At 43.1% G+C, this 19925-nt stretch overlaps 1 protein-coding gene across 17 annotated transcripts in view; it reads left to right on the top strand.

Moving 5' to 3' along the window:
- LOC103889753 (E3 ubiquitin-protein ligase HERC2-like) overlaps nt 1–19925 on the top strand; it is an 81553-nt gene that overhangs the window by 10015 nt on the left and 51613 nt on the right. For 6 of the 17 annotated variants that reach the window (XR_010137285.1, XR_010137276.1, XR_010137286.1 and 3 more), the window contains 12 exons: nt 2502–2578; nt 4954–5072; nt 6448–6591; nt 10841–10966; nt 11819–11957; nt 12047–12170; nt 12905–13002; nt 13730–13888; nt 13974–14090; nt 14504–14647; nt 14740–14949; nt 16544–16722. Coding sequence is in view for 2 of the 17 variants with exons in the window: in XM_063716342.1 (XP_063572412.1) it covers nt 14867–14949; nt 16544–16722 (262 nt within the window). In the remaining 15 variants the exon portion in view is untranslated. Of the gene's footprint in view, nt 1–2501; nt 2579–4953; nt 5073–6194; nt 6350–6447; nt 6592–10840; nt 10967–11818; nt 11958–12009; nt 13003–13263; nt 13889–13973; nt 14091–14503; nt 14648–14739; nt 14950–16543; nt 16723–16813; nt 16912–19925 lie in introns of those variants that run through there. The other 11 variants (XR_010137282.1, XR_010137287.1, XR_010137277.1 and 8 more) reach the window with 9 other exon arrangements.

Genomic DNA, 19925 nt, shown 5'->3' with positions numbered 1-19925 from the left:
GGAGAAAAGTGCCTTCTTGTCTCTTTGGGAGTGTGTCCTGCCATCTGACCTGGTCTACTTCATTGTTGAAGTCCTGGTTACCCTGAGGTATATTTTGTCATAAGGCTAAAGCCATGATTCAGTTCCATTTTAGTTTACCAGGCACACCACCACCCTGTCTGCAGGTGGAATAATCAGTAACAGAATGAGAGATGATCTGTTCTGGTAGTGCTTTAAGGGTACTCCGGCTGAATGTATATCCACACTAGACTTTATCTACACAGTAAGTCACTGGCATCTTAGTCACATCCTCTAAGAAGTTCTTTGGTCTTTTTCATTCTAAACAGAACAGTTTGATTTTTATTCATATGGTATGATTCTTGTGTGTGTGCATGGGTGGGTGGGTGTGTGTGTGTGTGTGTGTGTGTGAATTTTTATTTTAATTTATAAAATTGATCAGAATAGAAATGAGAATATTTCCTGCATTATTCTCTGACTGTAGTTTGGGGAGCATTGTAATTATTTTATTCCACAGCTTTTGGGTAACTGTTAAACAATGAACTAATTTGTTATCTAAATGAAATGATTGGTATTTAAAAAAAAATGCGGAAATGTATTTTGTGGATTTGTCTAGGAGTCTCGTTTTGTTGAATTGGATACCTAACATTTGCCCATTCATTTTACTTCACTTGGTTAGACTTCTGATATATACTGAACATGAGGAGAATTGCAGTCTTATGATTTATTAATATGATAAAATGAGCATTGAGAAATTCACAGCTGTATTTTATCTTGTTTTAGTCCCAAGCATTAGAAACTCTACAGCAAGAATGGCCTTTATTTTTTATTTATTGATTTATTTGAAATGGAGTTTTGCTCTTGTTGCCCAGGCAGGATGCAATGGCGTGATCTTGGCTCACCACAACCTCCGCCTCCCAGGTTCAAGCGATTCTCCTACCCCAGTCTCCCGAGTAGCTGGGATTACAGGGATGTGCCACCATGCCCGGCTAATTTTTTGTATTTTTAGTAGAGGCGGGGTTTCTCCATGGTAGTCAGGCTGGTCTCGAACTCCTGACCTCAGGTGATCCACCCGCCTCACCCTCCCAACATACTGGGATTACAGTCGTGAGCCACCATGCCCGGACAGAAGGGCCTTTATTGTATTGACTTTTTGTGACCACTAAATGTTGTTTTACAGTTATGATGAGGAATATTATCATTCTTGTAGGAAAAGACAGTTGCTTGGGGTGAACTAATTCATACAAGTATTAGTAGTGGGTGAATCAAATGTTTGGCCCTTGATTAGACTCCTGATGTTGAGTATTTGTTTTGAGTTTTAATGTTGCTTTAATTTGGATTAATCTGAAGTCATTTTAAGTTGGAATGCCATTCAGTATTTCAGAACTGTTTAATGTACGGTTCACCAAGTAAACAGGTCTGTGTCAAATCTAATAGCTGTGAACACAATTGTAGGAAGATGGATTATTTTTCTTTTTTTTTTTTTGAGACTTGCTCTGTCTCCAGGCTGGAGCTCAGTGGTGCGATCTTGGCTCAATGCAACCTCCACCTCCTGGGCTTAAACAATTCTGCCTCAGCCTCCCGAGTAGCTGGGATTACAGGCATGTGCTCCCGCACCTAGCTAATTTTTGTATTTTTAGTAGAAACGGGGTTTCACCATGTTGGCCATGGTTGGCCAAGCTGGATTCAAACTCCTGACCTCAGATGATCTGTCCCCCTTGGCCTCCCAAAGTGCTGAGATTACAGGCATGAGCCACCGTGCCTGGCCAGGAAGATGGATTTTAAGTACAGGGTGCAGTGCAATAACATTGAACCTGTGGGTCTCTGGGTACATACCCCTTCTCTTTCTCCACTTCAGTCACAGAAAGCATAGTGTATTCACAGAAAGCATTGTGTACCTAGTCTATATAGTCTATATGTTGGAAATCTCTGGCCAGTCTTTATTGTGGTATTCACAGGTCTGTTGGAGTTTTTTTTGTTGTTGCTCTTTTTAAATTTTTGTTTTTGTTTCTGTTTTTTTGAGATGGATTCTCTCTCCTTGCCCAGGCTGGAGTGCAATGGTGCGATCTCGGCTCACTACAACCTCCTCCCTCCGGGTTCAAGCAATTCTCCTGCCTGAGTCTCCCAAGTAGCTGGGATTACAGGCATGTGCCATCATGCCCGGTTAATTTTGCATTTTTAGTAATGACGGGGTTTCTCCATGTTGGTCAGGCTGGTCTTGAACTCCCAACCTCAGATGATCCACCCGCCTCAGCCTCCCAAAGTGCTAGGATTACAGATGTGAGCCACCGTGCCCAGTCTGTTGGAGCATTTTTAAATCTGATTCCTTTTCCCCCTGAAGTTTCTGTTTAACCCTTTACTGTGGTCATGTTGATTTTTTTAATTGCTAAAACAAGTCAAAAGTGTATATCCATAGCAGCTGACAATTTAGACTTTGGCATATAAGGTAAAGGGTTTATTTTTTTCATTCATCTGTAAATGGTGTTGTTTTCACTTATTTGTAGTGCTTAAGAAGCTGGTCACCTGGAGAATGGAATAACTGAATCTTCTGCCGCATCTTTTTCAAAAGATTTTGGTGGAGGTGAGTATTTTTGGGATTTAAAGAATGTAATACAGTAGTAAGTTTGAAGCACTTTGTCCATTAACCACAAAAAATGTTTCATGTGTAAGCCAGACCAGTGAGGTACAAGTTTTCAAACTGGTTTGCCCAAAATCTGCTTCCTGAAACAGATAAAATATTCATAAATTGAACATCTACTCTACCAGAACTTTTAGTAGGAATGCTACCTGTAATCTCTCTAAAGCATTACAGAGAGTTCGGTTATTATCTATAGTATTCCTGTTTTATAGAAGAAAAGTGAAGATGAACAAGGCAAGGTCAGGGAACTAAATCCACACCTGACCAATTTCATGGTCATACTCCTGTCTTCTTATCCACCCCAGGTTTCCTCCTTGCCACTTCTGTCTTCCACTCTTCATTTGTCTGCCAATGCCATTTATTGATTAGTGTCATTTTTGAAATATCATTCCAAATTTGAGCACACTGCAGCAGACATGATCTGCCAGCAAAGAGTGTCATGGAGGCAAGATTATATTTCATGTGACCTACGATTATTAAACTTTCTAACAAGTAAATCTAGCAATATGTTAGCTTATTTAGCCGTGTGGCAATTGTAATCCCATAGGTTGGTCAATTTTCTTGTAAGATTTAAAAATAGGCTGCTTTCAAAATAATATCAGGCCGATCATGGTGGCCCACAACTGCAATGCCAGCGCTTTGGGAGGCTGAGATAAGAGGATCACTTGAGGCCAGGTGTTCCACCCAGACCAGGCTTGGCACTTAGTGAGACCCTGTCTCTATCTACAATTTAAAAAACATTAGCTAGGGATGGTGGTGTATGTCTGTAGTCACAGATGCTTGTTAAGCTGATGTGGGAGGATCCCTTGAGTCCTAGAGGTTAAGGCTACAGTGAGCTGTTGCTCACAGCAGGCACTGTAGCCTGGGCAACAGTGAGAGACCATGTCTCTTAAAATAATAGTAGTAATAATAATAACATCAGCTCTTTTCCTATACTTTTATATTTCATTTTTAAAATAAAACCTAAAACATGAACTTTATCCATTATAAATTTTGTGTAAGTGTTCCAGCTTATGAGAATTTCAAACCTTTCTGTTATGCTCATATTAAGTTGTCTTATAGTGTTAGGCTGCGAGCAGTTTTGACGGCAGAGCTTCTCCAGCTCAAATCAGGCAGTCAAAAAAAGAGCTCACTGAGGCAGTCTTCAAAACTCCAGCTTTCATATTGTTAACTAGCAGAAATATCCTGGAATGTCTTATGAAATACCTCTTATATTCCTCTTTGTGTTTCTATAACACAGTTGAAATGTGTTTAATGGAAAGTGCAGGAGGGACTAGAAGAATTTCTTTTTTTTTTTTTTTGGTTTGAGACAGAGTCTGGCTCTGTCGACCAGGCTGCAGTACAGTGGCGCGATCTCAGCTCACTGTAGCCTCCGCCTTCTGGGTTCAAGCGATTCTCCTGCCTCAGCCCCCTCAGTAGCTGGGACTACCGGTGTACTCCACCACGCCCGGCTAATTTGTTTTGTATTTTTAGTAGAGACAGGGTTTCACCATGTTGGCCAGATGGTCTCAATCTCCTGACCTCGTGATCTGCCTGCCTCAGCCCCACAAAGTGATGGGATTACAGGCGTGAGCCACTGTGCCCGGCCTCAACTCTCCATCTTAATCCTTTTTTTCTTTTTTTTCTTCTTGAGATGGAGTTTCGCTCTTGTTACCCAGGCTGAGTGTGGTGGCGTGATCTTGGCTCACTGCAACCTCTACCTCCTGGTTTCAAGTGATTCTCCTGCCTCAGCCTCCTGAGTAGCTGGGATTACAGGCATGCACCACCATGCCTGGCTAATTTTGTATTTTTAGTAGAGATGGGGTTTCACTATGTTGGTCAGGCTGGTCTTGAATTCCTGGCCTCATGTGATCTGCTGGCCTCAGCCTCCCAAAGTGCTGGGATTACAGGCTTGAGCCACGGTGCCCAGCCCTTAATCCTTAAATCATATAGTGATTGATATTATTGTCTCCAATCTTGAAGCCTAGGGAGTGCTATCTTTTCATGACTAGTAAAATGCATTTCCCCTTCATCTATAGGATTTAATTCCTTTGAGGAACTACAAGATTTGTCATTTCAATCACATAAATTAAAATTTCTGTAATAACCTATACACTTACTATTTAATCTGTATGAGGGAGAAGTTACATATATGTAGCCATTTCCCAACTAGTTATGTCATGATGAGTTAGTCTCAATTCTTATTTCCCCCATTTTCTAATCCATAAAGCTGGAGAATTAAATGAGTTTTAAGGTTGGTTTTTATTCTAATAATAGGATAAGAGATTTTGGACATGTGTGTTATTAGCCAGCAGATAGCACCTATTTTCCTGTCATAGGCACTATCAAGATATTTGACAAACCAAGGACGCGAAAACGACAGAGGCATGCTGCAGCCAAGATGCAATGCAAAAAAGTGAAAAATGATGACTCATCAAAAGAGATTCCATGCTCAGAGGTATTACTCAGTTCCTGGTCTCTTCAACTTCTAAAGAGAAGCTACTTTTCACACCAGAGGCCACATCCCTGTTTCCCTTGAGTTTTCTTAAGAACACTATTCTACCGAAGTGGCTCATGGCCACAAGGCATCCTGGAGGAAAAGTAGAGCCTTATCCTAATAATAAGGCAAGGCACGTATTGCAACTGTCAATATGGTCTTTTTAAAAGATCATCACATCCTGTGCTGTAGGTGTCCAATCAAGTATATGTGTTTCATCGTTAAGTAAACTTGTAAAACCAGAGAGCACAATATCAACTCAACATGTGACCTGAAGGAACTTAGATACCGCCCTATAAAAGTTGAGACTGGCCAGGCACTGTGGCTCATGCCTGTAATCCCAACACTTTGGGAGGTCGAGGCGGGTAAATAACTTGAGGTTGAGAGTTTAAGACCAGCCTTGCCAACGTGGTGAAACCTCATCTCTACTAGCAATACAAAAATTAGCTGACTGGTGGTGTGCACCTGTAATTCCAGCTAATCAGGCAGAGGCACAAGAATCGCTTGAACCCATGAGGCAGAGGTTGCAGTGAGCCGAAATCATGCCACTGCACTCCAGCCTGGGTGACAGAGTGAGACTCTGTTTCAAAAGAAAAAAGTTGAGACTGCTGGCTGGGTGTTGTGGCTCATGCCACTCAGCTCTTTGGGAGGCTGAGGTGGGATGATCATTTGAGAACAGGGTTTCAAGACCAACCTGGGAAATACAATGAGACCTTGTCTCTATTTAAATAAAAAAAAAGTTGAGACTGCTGTGATCAGCGGGAAGATTTACTTGCTTATTTTTTGAGACCATCAGCTACTTAATCTTAGGACAATTTTTGTGAATATCGACCTTCAGGAAACAAAAGATTTAAAACCATTTCCTTGTAAAGCATCAGTGCAATCATGGATATGACCTTTGGGTTTCCAACTCAGGTTAAAAGAGAGTTAGAAGTCAGGTCAGCATCACACATTATGATGCAGAATGTTTCTTTCCAGGACGATTTGAATAGAATGCCCAAGAGGGGCATTATTTAGGAAACACTGACCTTGGAAGGACAAATAAGTAATCAAATAAACTTAAGAATGTTTTCTCTCCCTTAGTGAAACCTTAAAATGGAACAGCTCAGAAAGTTCCAGTGGAACAAACAGCCTCAGAGCAGTTAGTGGCAGGGCATGAGGCGCCCACTACCCGCCCAATCACAGCAGGGTTAGAACTAACGTTGCATGCAGTCCCCCGAGTGATTGGCTGAACATCTGTAAGTGCTTAATGGCTAGACAAATAGCCCAGAGGGAGGGGGTCAAATGGAAGAGACATCAATAATACAGATGTGGGACATTGTTTTTTCTTTGCAAGGGAGAACTAATGCCTCACAGGACGGCCACAAGCCCCAAGGAGACTGTTGAGGAAGGTGTAGAACACGATCCTGGGATGGCTGCCTCTAACACAATGCAGGGTGAACGTGGTGGAGGAGCTGCACTCAAGGAGAATGTTTGACAGGTAGAGAAATATTTGCCCACTTGTGTTTTCATTGCATGTTCATCTTTAAAGGGAAACCCACTCCATCTCTTTATGATGGTTTCTTGGTAGAATAACAGTGCTTTTGGATGATTCCAGTAGAGTCACTTTCTTTAAGGATTTGACCCTTTTTTCTTCCCACAAAGAAAGATACTTGGAGAAATAGTTTAGTGTTGGTGAACCACCTGCCCTTAAGGCCCATGAAGGAATATATGCTGTGAAGCAAGTCTGAGATGGAATATGTGAATCTCTGGTGGCTTATTCAAATATAATTCTCCAGTACTTCTCATGGTGTCAGAATCTTTGGGTTTGTAAGGAACTTTTCAAGGGTAATTTTAGTTTTGAGATATTTTTCCTTTAACGTGGTGACTTTAGAAAGCCTATCATCTATATTTTATTTATTTAATAAATATTTATCCAGTATTTCCTATGTATGAAGTATTGTTCCAAGCACTTTATAAATATTACATTATTTAGTCATTGTAATAATCTCATAAGTAGAGTTCTGTGATTATCCCCATTTTGCAGACGAGGAAACTAAATTACAGACAGGATAAATAGCTTGCTTATATTCATGAGAGAAGCCTGGCCGTCTGGATATGGAGTCTCCCTCTCCTTTTTTTAACCTTTAAGCTCCGTTGGACTTGGTTGGTTTAGAGTCTTAACCATTGTGCTGGATTGCCTCTCTGTGAGATAGGGGATTCCACTTTATTGTTAAAGAGGCTTTAAGTCTTTGTGAGTAGAGTCAATGACCATTTGAATTTTTTTTTTAATGGTCTTGATGTACCTATGTAATTCTTAAAATTTGGTGTATAAAAACTTGAAGATAGGCAATGCGCAGTGGCTCATACCTACAATCACAGTGCTTTTGGAAGCTGAGGCAGCAGGATTGCTTGAGGCCAGGAGTTCTAAACCAGCCTGGGCAACACAGTGAGACCCCTGTCTCTATTTTTAAAAAGTTTGTCTTTTTTTTAAAATTAGCCAGCTGCATTGGCTCATACCTGTAGCCCAAGAGGTCAAGATTACAGACTTTTAAATAAACAAAAAACTTGAGGATATTAGTTCTTTTTTAAGTTGAAACCATAGGCCGAGCACAGCACTAATCTCAGCACTTTGGGAGGCTGAGGTGGGTGGATCATTCGAGCCCAGGAATTTGAGACCAGCCTGGGCAACATGGTAAAACCCTGTCTCTGCCAAAAATATAAAAATTAGCCAGGCATTGGCTGGGGTTGGCGGGGGTCCTCTCTCCTTTCCCAGCTTCCACTCAGCCACCACAGTTGCCCCACCATGGGGTGGAGACATGGGTCACCACGGGCTTGGGAGCAAGCGCCTTCTGCAGCACAGGAAGGCGAAGCTGGGGTCAGATGAGGTTGCTACCCCTGGAGGTCTGGCATAAGGGCCCCACCCTCAGGCCTCCTACACTGGCCCCATTTTACTTTGGGGTCAAAGGACAGGATGGTCAACAGGGCAGGGTGGACAGTGTGCCAGCGTCGCGCAGGGCCACCTCCCTGGGTGGATGCATCACACTAAGGAAGCAAGTGCCAAGGGGATCTTGTGGTGTGGTTCTTTCAAAGGGAGGTCAGGGTCAATGGGAATCTGCTCGGACACTCAGCATTGGAGTGGATACACTCCTTGGAGGTGGAGGAACGTGTTAAGGGGATCGTGAGGTCTTGCACAAGCCACGTGGAGCACCTTGGCCTCCCGGCAGGAGGTGAACACCCAGCCAGAGGCCTGGCTCGAGGTGGCCTCACCTTCACCATGGGCTTCCTGAGTGCGCAGGCCCGAGCGCAGGTTGTTTTGTACATATTGGAATATGTGTTAACTTATGCCCCGCATCCCGACTCACACGGAAGCACGGGTCTTGTCTCGGTCTCTTCACTGCATTTGGAAAGCAGTCTCCTCTCGGGCCAGCACCGGGCTGAGGTGTCCAGAGGCGGCGGCAGCTGGCAGTGCCCTCAGCCCCCGAGTGTCCAGCCTGGCACTTCCCATTCAGGCCACCTGCTTTGGGTCAATGGTTCCTTTGCCAGCAGCATCTCCTAAATTGTAAGGACTCTGTCCACTCGGGGCCCTCCCAGGGCTGCAAGGATGGAAGCAGGCAGGCAGTGGAGCTAACAGCTTAGTCACCAGGACCCCCAGACCTGCAAACGTCCCCTCCTGGAGGGGGAAGCCAGGAACAGCAGAACTGCCCACAAAACAAGGCTGTGAACTTTTCGGGAACTGGAGCTGTTTAACTTGAACCCAGGATCGTTTAAAGCTTTATTTATTTATAGCTTCTTCTTAAAAAAAAGTGTTGAAGAAATTTTTTGGTTATTCATACAAAAAAAAATGAGTTGATGATGGAAAAGCAAGTCATAATTATCTAATTGTTTTTGTCTAGGTCGAGAATGAATGTTAGCCGATGAAATAAACCCTGACAAGGAAAAAAAAAAAAAAAATTAGCCAGGCATGACAGTGCATGCCTGTAGTTCCCCTACTGGGAGACTGAGGTCATTGGATCACCTGAAGCTGGGGAGGTAGAGGCTTTAGTGAGCCATGGTCATGCCACTGCACTCCCACCTGGGTGACCGAGTGAGACCCTATCTCATAAATTATAAATAGTAATAGATAAATAAGTTGAGATCTCTAAAAAAGTAAACTCAGACCAGAAAATGTTATCGTGGCCAATATAATTTCAATTGAATTTCTTTGCCTGTTATCTTCACTATTACATACTTGGACCAGATCCCAAACAACAGTGTTAATCATCAAAAACAGTTATGCCCATTATTTACTTAGTGAGACAGGTCAGAGTGTAAATACATTTTGCAAAGATCATTTAATAAAAAGATTAAAGGTAAGGTGACCCTGTGGTCCTGGCTTGTCTGGATCGGTCTTTGTGTAGGTCCCTTGTTCTGTCATAATTTATTAATAGCACTTCCTTTCACTCAAGTGTCCCAGTTTGAAAGATAAATTACATGGTTATCCCAGTTGAAGAATTAGTCTATAACATTTAGTTAATGCAAAAATGTTGTTTCTAATTCACATTGTAATGAACATTTTCCTATTTAAGTGCTGAAGGTCAGTTTTTTTTCACTATATATAAAAACTTATGTTATTGGCACTCTGAATATGCGAAGTACAATGTATAATGCTATTTTTCAATTTTTACATGTGAATAGTAGATAATGGGGAGTCAGACATTTGAGGATAGCTCAGACTATAGGTTGATAAAGTCCCTGGGGTCCCCTATCAATTCTAGCCTACCTCTCTAACCTTTCTCCCTAAAGCTGTCCTAGTTAGTTTTTTATTTAAGCTTTAATTCTTAAGTGATCAAGACCTATTCTGTTTCTATGAGTTCTTGAAGCTAAAACTTATTTAGTCACCTTTCCCCTTGTTTGCCTTTCATAGTAGTACAAGGCTTTAAAAAATATTTGGGCTGGGTGCAGTGGCTCACACCTGTAATTCCAGCACTTTTGGAGGCTGAGGTGGGTAGATCATGAGGTCAGGAGTTCGAGACCAGCCTGGCCAACATGGTGAAACCCCTCTCTACTAGAAATACAAAAATTAGCCAGGCGTGGTGGCACGTGCCTGTAATCCCAGCTACTCGGGAGGCTGAGGCAGGAGAATCACTTGAACCTGGTCAGCAGAGGTTGCAGTGAGCCGAGATTGCACCATTGCAGTCCAGCCTGGGCGATAGAGCAAGACTCTCTCAGAAAAAAAAAAAACATACATAAATCTTACAGTGTTTTATAATGACAGATGCCTGTTGTTATTTCCTAAGCCCCTGTCTTAAGTGAGGCCCTATCTTAGCTGAGATTATTTCAGAAAAGTGATCTCTCTCTGGGATGGTTCTAGATGTGTCCCAAAAGGGCTGTTCAGACCTTGGTGGGAGCTCTTTTGGAACTTTACGGCCCAAGTCTAGCTAGCCAGTGTCTGTTGCTTGAACCATTCAGTAGCTTTCTGGTTTATCTCTATGCTCTTTTCTGACCTTTCTACTCTTGAACTTGTTTTCCATGTAGCAGTCAGAACAATCTTTTTAAAAATGAATACCTGATTTTAGCTTTCCTTTGGCAAAGCTCTCCAGTGGTACACCTTTGTAACTAGAATAAAATCTACAACTACAGGCCCTTGCCTCTTTCTCACCTCATTTTCTGCCACTTTTAACCTTTGTTTATTTTAACCCACTGACACTGGTTTTACTCTTCATTCTCAAACATAGAAAAACAGATAGATGTTTTCTTTCTCTTAACAGAATTGTGAAAAATCAGGTGAGCTGCTGTTATGTGAGGCTCAGTGCTGTGGGGCTTTCCACCTGGAGTGCCTTGGATTGACTGAGATGCCAAGAGGAAAATTTATCTGCAATGAATGTCACACACAGGTAAAGTAGATATCAAATGGTCTTCCTCCAAAGAAAGTTTGAATTTTAAGTTTTCCTTTTTTTTTCTTTTTTTTTAATTATACTTTAAGTTTTAGGGTACATGTGCACAACGTGTAGGTTTGTTACATATGTATACATGTGCCATGTTGGTGTGCTGCACCCATTAACTCTTCATTTAACATTAGGTATATCTCCTAATGCTATCCCTCTCCCCTCCCCTCTGAATTTTATTGGAGACACTTTCCTGTGGCAACACTGGGCTAGTTGTTACACATATAGAAATGGTGCTGTGGGGTCACTGCTTTCAGAAAAGTTACCAAGTGAATAATAAGTGGGTGGCATAATACAGTGCAAAAAGCATTGTGTTGGTGATACATTTAGAGTGTAATGTAAGCAAAGATGAGCTAATGCCATAGAGGAAGAGATCTGTGTTTACCTTTAAGAGAGAAAGAGAAAATGGTGTCGGGAGGGGAAGGGCAGAAGGTCCAGTAAAGAAAGTGTGTAAAACATTTGGGGAATATAGAATACAGGCCAATGTGTTTAGAGTTTAGGATATTTTAGTTAAGAGGCATAGGCAGTAACTAAGAGGGCTTCTTGGTTACTGGTAATGTTTTATATTTCTTAATCTGCATAGTGATTACATGAGCATGTTTACTTCATCAACTATACTCTTAGGATGTGTGTGCTTCATGGTGTGTACATCATACATCAATAAAAATATGTACCAAAAAAGTAAAAAGATAATAGATTGGGTTAGAAAATAGGAATAGTCAGCTGAGACCTGCTGGTAAAGCCCTTCATAAAGCTGTGCTAAGTAAAATGTTCCTTTTTTTTTTTTTTTTTTTTTTTAAGAGATGAGGTCTTGTTGTCCAGGTTGGAGTGCAGTGGCGTGATCAGAGCTCATTGCAGTCTTGAGCTCCTGGGCCCAAGCAGTCCTCCTAACTCAGCTTCCCAAGTAGCTGGGACTACAGCCACTTGCCACCATGCCTGGGTAATTTTTTTTACTTTTATTGAGAAGGGGGTCTTACTATGTTGCCCAGGCTGGAAAGTGTTCTCTCTCTCTCTCTTTTTTTTTTTTAGCATGATATGTAGACATTACAGCATGTAAACTGAAGAAATCAGGGCTGAGGTATGGATCTTATGCCTGTAAGTCATTGAAGCCGCACATATGGATCATACTTCCCAAAGAAAAAGTGTCATTAGGGTAAGATAATGGTCAGTGACACTACCTGGGCATATAGGCTCTTATAATGAGTTACTGGAAGGAGAGGAGGAGCTAGTGAATATCTCTGAAGCCACAGGAGTCAGGTGTTATCTGTAGGGGCAGATGCAGCAAAGACACTAAGGAAGTTCCGGAGTGAAGAGAGGCTTTTGTATGTGGCAGTGAGAAAATGCTTCAGTTTTTGCCAGAGGATGTCTCATTACACTAGATTGAAGGGTGAGTGAATAGCCGTATACATAACTTCTTGAAGAAACTTGACTTCAACAGAAAGGAAGACAGTACCTAAAGGGAGGATATTACATGGTCAAGAGAAAAATCATTTTGAGTGTGTAAAACAGCTCTATTAAGGTAGAATTGAAGTGCAAAAAATTGCACATATTTCAGGTGCATGATTTGATAAATTTTGGTATGTATATATGCATGCACCTGTGAAATCATCACTCAGCATTATTATTTTGAGATTCAGTAAGGTTGTTGTATGTATCGATAGTTCATTTCTTTTTATCGCTGAGTAGTAGTTTGTTGTATGGATTTAATTGGTTGTTGATCCATTCATCTGTTGATAGACATTTGGGTTGTTTCCCATTTTGGTTATTATAAATAAAGCTGCTAAGAACATTCAAGTTTTTGGACACTTTGTACCCTCCCTGCCCCTCCCCTCCCCCTCCCATTTTTCTTTTTTTTTCCTTGAGACAGGGTCTCTCTCTGTCGCCTAGGCTGGAGTACGGTGGTACAACTCTGACTCACTGCTGCCTCAACCTCGCAGGCTCAAGCGATCCTTCTGGCTCAGCCTCCTTAGTAGCTGGGACTACAGGTGCCTGCCACATGCCTGGCTAATTTTTAAATTTCTTTGTAGAGACAGGGTTTTATTACTTTATTACCAGACTGGTTTTGAACTCCTGGGATGAAGCAGTCTTCCTTGTTCAGCCCCTGAAAGTGTTGGGATTATAGGTACAACACACAACTTCTGGCCACATTTTCTTTTTCCTTTTTTCTTTTTTTTTTTTTGAGATGGAGTCTCGCACTGTTGCCCAGGCTGGAGTGCAATGGCGCAATCTTGGCTCACTGCAACCTCCGCCTCCTGGGTTCAAGTGATTCTCCTGCCTCAGCCTCCCAAGTAGCTGGGATTACAGGCGCCCACCACCATGCCCAGCTAATTTTTTATTTTTAGTAGAGACAGGGTTTCACCATGTTAGCCAGGCTGGTCTCGAAGTCCTGACCTCAGGTGATCTGCCCTCCTTGGCCTCCCAAAGTGCTGGGATTACAGGTAGGAGCCACCGTGGCCGGCCTGTCATACGAGTCTTTAACAAACACTGTTTTTATATTTCTACTGGATACCATGCTTGGCATCGGGTTCCAACTGAACAAAAAGTCATGGAGGTGTTAGGTGTTGGAATTCTCTCTTCCTTATTTTATAAAGTACCTGGAAGGTGAAACTGGCCTGATGCTGTGATGGTCTAAATTTGGATATTGAATTTCCTTTGCTAATAAGAAAAAACACCAAGAAGAAGGGCATTCCTGTTTGTTCCCATCCTCCCCAGGGTCTCTGGAGGAGCCTAAGGTGATCTCCGCCTTCTCTGGAAAGCAGGCCGGGAAGCACGTGGTGCACATCGCTTGCGGGAGCACTTACAGCGCGGCCATCACTGCCAAGGGGGAGCTGTACACCTGGGGCCACGGGAACTGCGGCCGGCTGGGCCACGGTATGTCTGCTCTGCATGAGTGGGAGCGTGCAGCAGGAGGTGGCCTCTTACAGGACTTAGTAACCTCTGTCCTATCTGTTTGAAGGCTCCAGTGAAGATGAGGCCACTCCGATGCTGGTAGCTGGGCTTAAATAAGGACTGAAGGTCACCGATGTGGCGTGTGGGAGTGGGGACGCTCAAACCCTGGCTGTCACTGAGAATGGTACGTAGAGCTCTGGCCACCCTGGATAGGCCCTCAAGGACACACATGGCAGCTTCCCTGGAGGAAGAGATGAGGAGTACAGTGGGCCTCATGAGGCCGCCCACCCTGTCATCCAGTGGGTGTAGGGCTCAGTGGCATTGGGGAAGAGGCCCTGGTGGTTACTGGACTTGTTTGCCTGGGGGCTGTCAGCTGGTTAGCAGCTGCCGCCATTCCTGTGTGGGCATTTTATTTATTAAGAATGAGAGTTGAAATGGAATGATTGATACTCTGAATTGTCTCTGGTTAGTAGTATTACATTTCTTAACATTTGGCCACTCTAGATTCCCTGTGGTAAGTCTTTCTGTATTCTATAGTCTGACGTTACGGTATCTACTTGCTTTTAATTTTGGTTTTCTGTTTGTGTTCCTAACCAGACAGTGGTAACCCTGGCCAGGAGCGCGGACGTGCTGAGCATCGTGCAGTCGGCTGCCCAGGCCGTGCTGCAGAGCGGCTGTCCGTGCTGCTGCCCACCATGGAGGAGCAGGCCCGGGCACTCTCTGCTCTCCTGCCCTGCACAGGTGGGCTCGGGGAAGGAACAGGAGAGGGCATGGGTCAGGGTGCTGGGAGGGGATGGCGTTTCACTCCAATTGCCACACACTTTCTATTTCAGTTTCAGGCAATGAAGTGAACATAAGTCCAGGTCGTCAATTCATGATTGATCTTCTGGTGGGCAGCTTGATGGCTGCTGGAGGGTTGGAGTCAGCCTTACACGCAGCCATTACTGCGGAGATCCAAGTATGGCCTTGGAGGCACACGTGACCTGGTGGTGCACTGAGATCGGAAATACCACACTCACACATGTGAAGAATAACAGAACACAGTAAAACACTCAACTTTTATCATATCCAAGTATTTTTTAAATTAAAATTATTTTATGTGCTTATTTATTTATTTATTTATTTATTTTTGAGACGGAGTCTCACTCTGTCACCCAGCCTGGAGCGCAGTGGCACGATCTCGGCTCTCCGCAAGGTCCGCCTCCTGGGTTCACGCCATTCTCCTGCCTCAGCCTCCCAAGTAGCTGGGACTACAGGCGCCCATCACCACGCCTGCTTAAGTTTTTGTATTTTTAGTAGAGACGGGGTTTCACCGTGTTAGCCACGATGGTCTCGATCTCTTGACCTTGTGATTGGCCTGCCTCAACCTCCCAAAGTGCTGGGATTACAGGCGTGAGCCACTGCGACTGACCTTATGTGCTAATTTAAAATTTTTTTGAGTTATGATTTAATTGTGATGAAATACTGCAGGTTGTCTGTTTCAGTGAAGTTAACAGGTAACCTGTTCCTCATGTAGACCATTCCCGTCACCCGGAAAGATCCCTGTGCCCTTGGCACTTGCAGCCAGGATACTCCCCTGCCCTGAGATTAGATTCATTTTGCCTGCTCTGAGTGTTGCAGCAATATAACTGTATAGTATGCACTCTTTCCTGTTTTGCCTTGGAGAATGATTTTCAGATTCACTCCACACTGTTATGTGTATTGTGACTTCGTTTTTCTTATTGGGAAGTGTTCCATTTTATAGGTGTAGTACTGTTAGTTCATTCCCCTATTGAAGAGCATTTAATTGCTTTTGGTTTTTGTTTTCTTTTTTTTTTTTTGAGACAGGGACTTGCTCTGTCACCCAGGCTGGATGCAGTGACCTGATGTTGGCTCACTGCAGCCTTGTCCTCCTAGGCTCGAATGATCCTCCCATCTCAGCCTCCTGTGTTGCAGGGACCACAGACATGTTTCCATGCCCAGCTAGTTTTTTGATTTTTTTGTAGACACAAGGTTTCGCTGTATTGCAGAGGCTGGTCTCGAACTCCTGGGCTCAAGTGATCCCCCCACCTTGGCCTCCCAAAGTGTTGGGATTACAAGCGTGAGCCACCACGCCCAGGCTTTCTGGTTTTTGGCCGTGTAGAGCTGCCACGATTGTGCTATGTACAAGTACTTTAGTGGACATATGTTCTCCCTTTGGGTAAACACTTGGAGTGGAATTTGTTAGGTCCTGGGGTCAGTGTGTGTTCATAGTTTCCCCAAGTGGCTTTGCCATTTACATTTGAACCAGTGTGTGTGAGAATTCCAGCTTCTTCTTGTCCTTACAAAGCAGCTGGATGCTGCGTGTGTGGGGCAGATCACATTGGGTTTTGTGAGAGCCAGTAGCAGGGTTAAGGATTTTAGGGACTTCACAGAAGGAGGTCGGAAAGCATCAGCAGAGGCAGCCTGGACCTTGGATCTGTAAAAAGAAGACACTGTTTGGAACCGCACAACTGAGTTAGAGTTTCCAACAGGGCAGGTGGGGGCCTGTGGGTAGGTGTGTGCGTTAGCCACAGAGGCTGGGATAGCTTGGCATTGGGGTCAGGGCTCAGCCAGCCTGTGTGCCTTCACACCTGCTAATGAGATCACTTGTAAACAATTTCTGTTTATGAATTACAGGATACTGAGGCCAAAAAAGAAGCACAGAAGGAAAAAGAAATTGATGAACAGGAAGCGAATGCCTCAACATTTCATAGAAGCAGGACTCCATTGGATAAAGACCTTATTAATACGGGGATCTGTGAGCCTTCTGGCAAACAGTGTTTGCCTCTGGTTCAGCTCATACAACAGCTTCTTAGGTAAATCGTAGTAGCTGTACTGTATTGTATTTATTTACTTTTTTTGTTTTTTTGTTTGTTTTTTTGAGACAGTTTCACTCTTGTTGCCCAGGCTGGAGTGCAATGATGTGATCTTGGCTCACTGCAACCTCCACCTCCCAGGTTCAAGTGATTCTCCTGCCTCAGCCTCTCGAGCTGCTGGGATTACAGGTGTGTGCCACCACGCCTGGCTAATTTTGTAGTTTCAGTAGAGATGGGGTTTCTTCATGTTGGTCAGCTTGGTCTTGAACTGCTGATCTCAGGTCATCTGCCCACCTTGTCCTCCCAAAGTGTTGGGATTACAGGCCTGAGCCACCATGCCCAGCCTATTTATTTACGTAATAATTTTTTCTTTTTTTTTTTTTTTTTTTTTTTTTGAGACGGAGTCTTGCTGTATTGCCCAGACTGGACTGCAATGTCACGATCTTGGCTCACAGCACCCACCGTCTCCTGGGTTCAAGCAATTCTCCTTCCTCAGCCTCCCAAGTAGCTGGGACTATAGGTGTCCACAACCACACCTGGCTGATTTTTGTATTTTTAGTAGAGATGGGATTTCACCATATTGGGTCAGGATGCTCTCAAACTCCTGACCTCAGGTGATCCACCTGCCTTGGCCTCTGAAAGTATTGGGATTACAGGCGTTAGCCACTGTGCCTGGCCTGTATTGTATTTTAATGGGTGATGATTGGATTTCATATTAAGATAGTGAAATCTAGCACAAGAATCTCAAAAATGTGTTTGGTGATTGAAGGAATATTCTGAAAATTACCTAGTATAGATGTTAGGATAAAGAGCAGACCCTTTTAAATATAGGTGAGAGGAGAAGTTGGAGGGTATGATGATACTCAGAAGTTTTTCACAGGCTGCGTGCAGTGGCTCACGCCTATAATCCCAGCACTTTGGGAGGCCAAGGCAGGTGGATCACGAGATCAGGAGATCGAGAGCATCCTGGATAACACGATGAAATCCCATTTCTACTAAAAATACAAAAGTTAGCTTGGCGTGGTGATGGGCGCCTGTAGTCCCAGCTACTTGGGAGGCTGAGGCAGGAGAATGGCGGGAACCCAGAAGGCGGAGCTTGCTGTGAGCAGAGATTGTGCCACTGCACTCCAGCCTGGGTGACAGAGCCAGACTCCGTCACAAAAAAGAAAAAAAAAAACAAAAAACCTCAAGAAGAGCAAAAAAGCAGGTGATTTGTGAAAGAGATTTATTAGAAAATGAAACACGTTTGTACCTCTATTTAATAAAAATGTGCTTTTTGTAAACTTGGGCTCTTGGCTTTAGTTTCTACACTTAGAGAAAGCAAAGCACTGGCAGGTTGGATCAGGAAGCCGAGGACAGAGCAGGGAGCCCTGGGCAGTGGCTGCAGCTCTCAGCTGGCCTGTTCATGGGGCCATGGTGGGTCTCTGGCATGGGGTGGGTTTGTGGCGTGGTGTGGGCCTGCTGTCCACAGCCAGAAAAATGAACTTGGTGGACACACAGTAAAATTTTGAAACAGGAAGTTTTAGAGCAAGTTTCTCTCATAGATTTTAGCAAATGCTATTTTGAAAAACGTTTTTCTGATATTTGTTTTGTTTTTCTAATCTGATAATGCATATTTTACACATTCTGGTCTTTAACCAATGGAAATAAGAGAACTAAATAAGAGAAGTGATCTCGGCTCATAGCAAGCTCCGCCTTCCAGGTTCATGCCATTCTCCTGCTTCAGCCTCCCGAGTAGCTGGGACTACAGGCGCCCACCACCACGCCTGGCTAATTTATTGTATTTTTTAGTAGAGATGGGATTTCACCATGTTAGCCAGGTTGGTCTCGATCTCCTGACCTCATGATCCACCCGCCTCAGCCTCCCAAAGTGCTGGGATTACAGGTGTGAGCCACCGCACCCAGACTTGTGAGGTTTTAATATGAATTATTAAAGCTATGCTGGTTAGACAATTTGGAAAATGTTTCTTCTCCTGTTTCTGACAGAGTTTATGTAAGATGTGTGCTATTTCTTCCTTAAGCATTTGGAAAGAATTCACTTATTAAGCCATGTGAGACTGTATAGTTTTCTTTATAAGGTGTTTAATTACAGGTTCAATTACATATATATGAATATTCATTTTGGTAACCTGTGTTTGCTGAATCAATTTGTTCATTATCTAAAATTTCAAAGTTGTTCTATTATTTATCTTTTTAATACTTATAAGGTCTGTGGTTGGAGTTTGTGCTTTTTGTCTGTTTTCTTAATCAATCTTGCTAGGGGCCATCAGTTTTATTAGTGTTTCAAAAAAGCAGACTTTGATTTTATTCATCCCTTTAACATACTGAAAATGTTTTGCTTAATTTCCAAACTTATACTTCCACTGCGATTAAATATTTGTATAACTAAAACTCTTTGTATTTGTGTCCTCTCAATGATCGTAAATATGATTAATTGTTATAAATATTGCTTCTCCATTTGAAAAGGATATGTATTCTGCATGTTGAGTGTAGTGTACCACGTATCCCAATTAGGTCCAGCATGTTAAATGCATCCTTTAACGATTCTATTTCCTTACTGATGTTTGTCTGTTTATTTTTCAGTGGCTGAGACACAGATATTAAAGTTTCCTACAATGATCGTCAACTTATTTCTTTTTTTCGTTTGTTAAGCTTTGTTCTGCGTGTTTTAAGGTTACCAGGCATAAACAAATTTAGAATTCCTTTTTCTCCCTGCTGGTTGCAGCCTTTTATCATTAGGAAATACCCTCTATCTCTCACATAGCTCTTTCATTAGAGTTTTTTTTAATATGTAAAAGAAAATAAAGTCTTGGAACTGCCAAACCTGTTATGCTAAGGGAGACGTAAGTTTGGGAGCTGAGTCATCCAACACTACCATTCTTTCTCCCCAAAGAGAGAGCTGCCATTTCACAACCCTGTGTGATGGCATTAGACATAAGCCAGGTCCCCACTGCCACAAAAGGCCACATACCTCTCCATATGGCCCCCCTCACAAATTGCTCACAGGGATGTTCCTTGCTGGCCCCTAAACCTTTCAGGATCCATGTCCCCCTATAAAGTAAGCATATGCCCATTTTAACCCTGGCTCTGCAACCTCAGTTGAAGATGTAAAACTGAGTTCTTTTCAATCTGGTACTGACATTGTTGATTACAGGCTTACCTTCCCAGGTACAGAACAAGAACATGAGATCAATCACTCTTCC

The sequence above is a fragment of the Pongo abelii genome, chromosome 16, assembly GCF_028885655.2.
Source record: "Pongo abelii isolate AG06213 chromosome 16, NHGRI_mPonAbe1-v2.0_pri, whole genome shotgun sequence".
Lineage (NCBI taxonomy): Eukaryota > Metazoa > Chordata > Mammalia > Primates > Hominidae > Pongo > Pongo abelii.
Note: the sequence above shows the minus strand (reverse complement) of the source record. Positions and strands in the feature narration are given on the sequence as shown.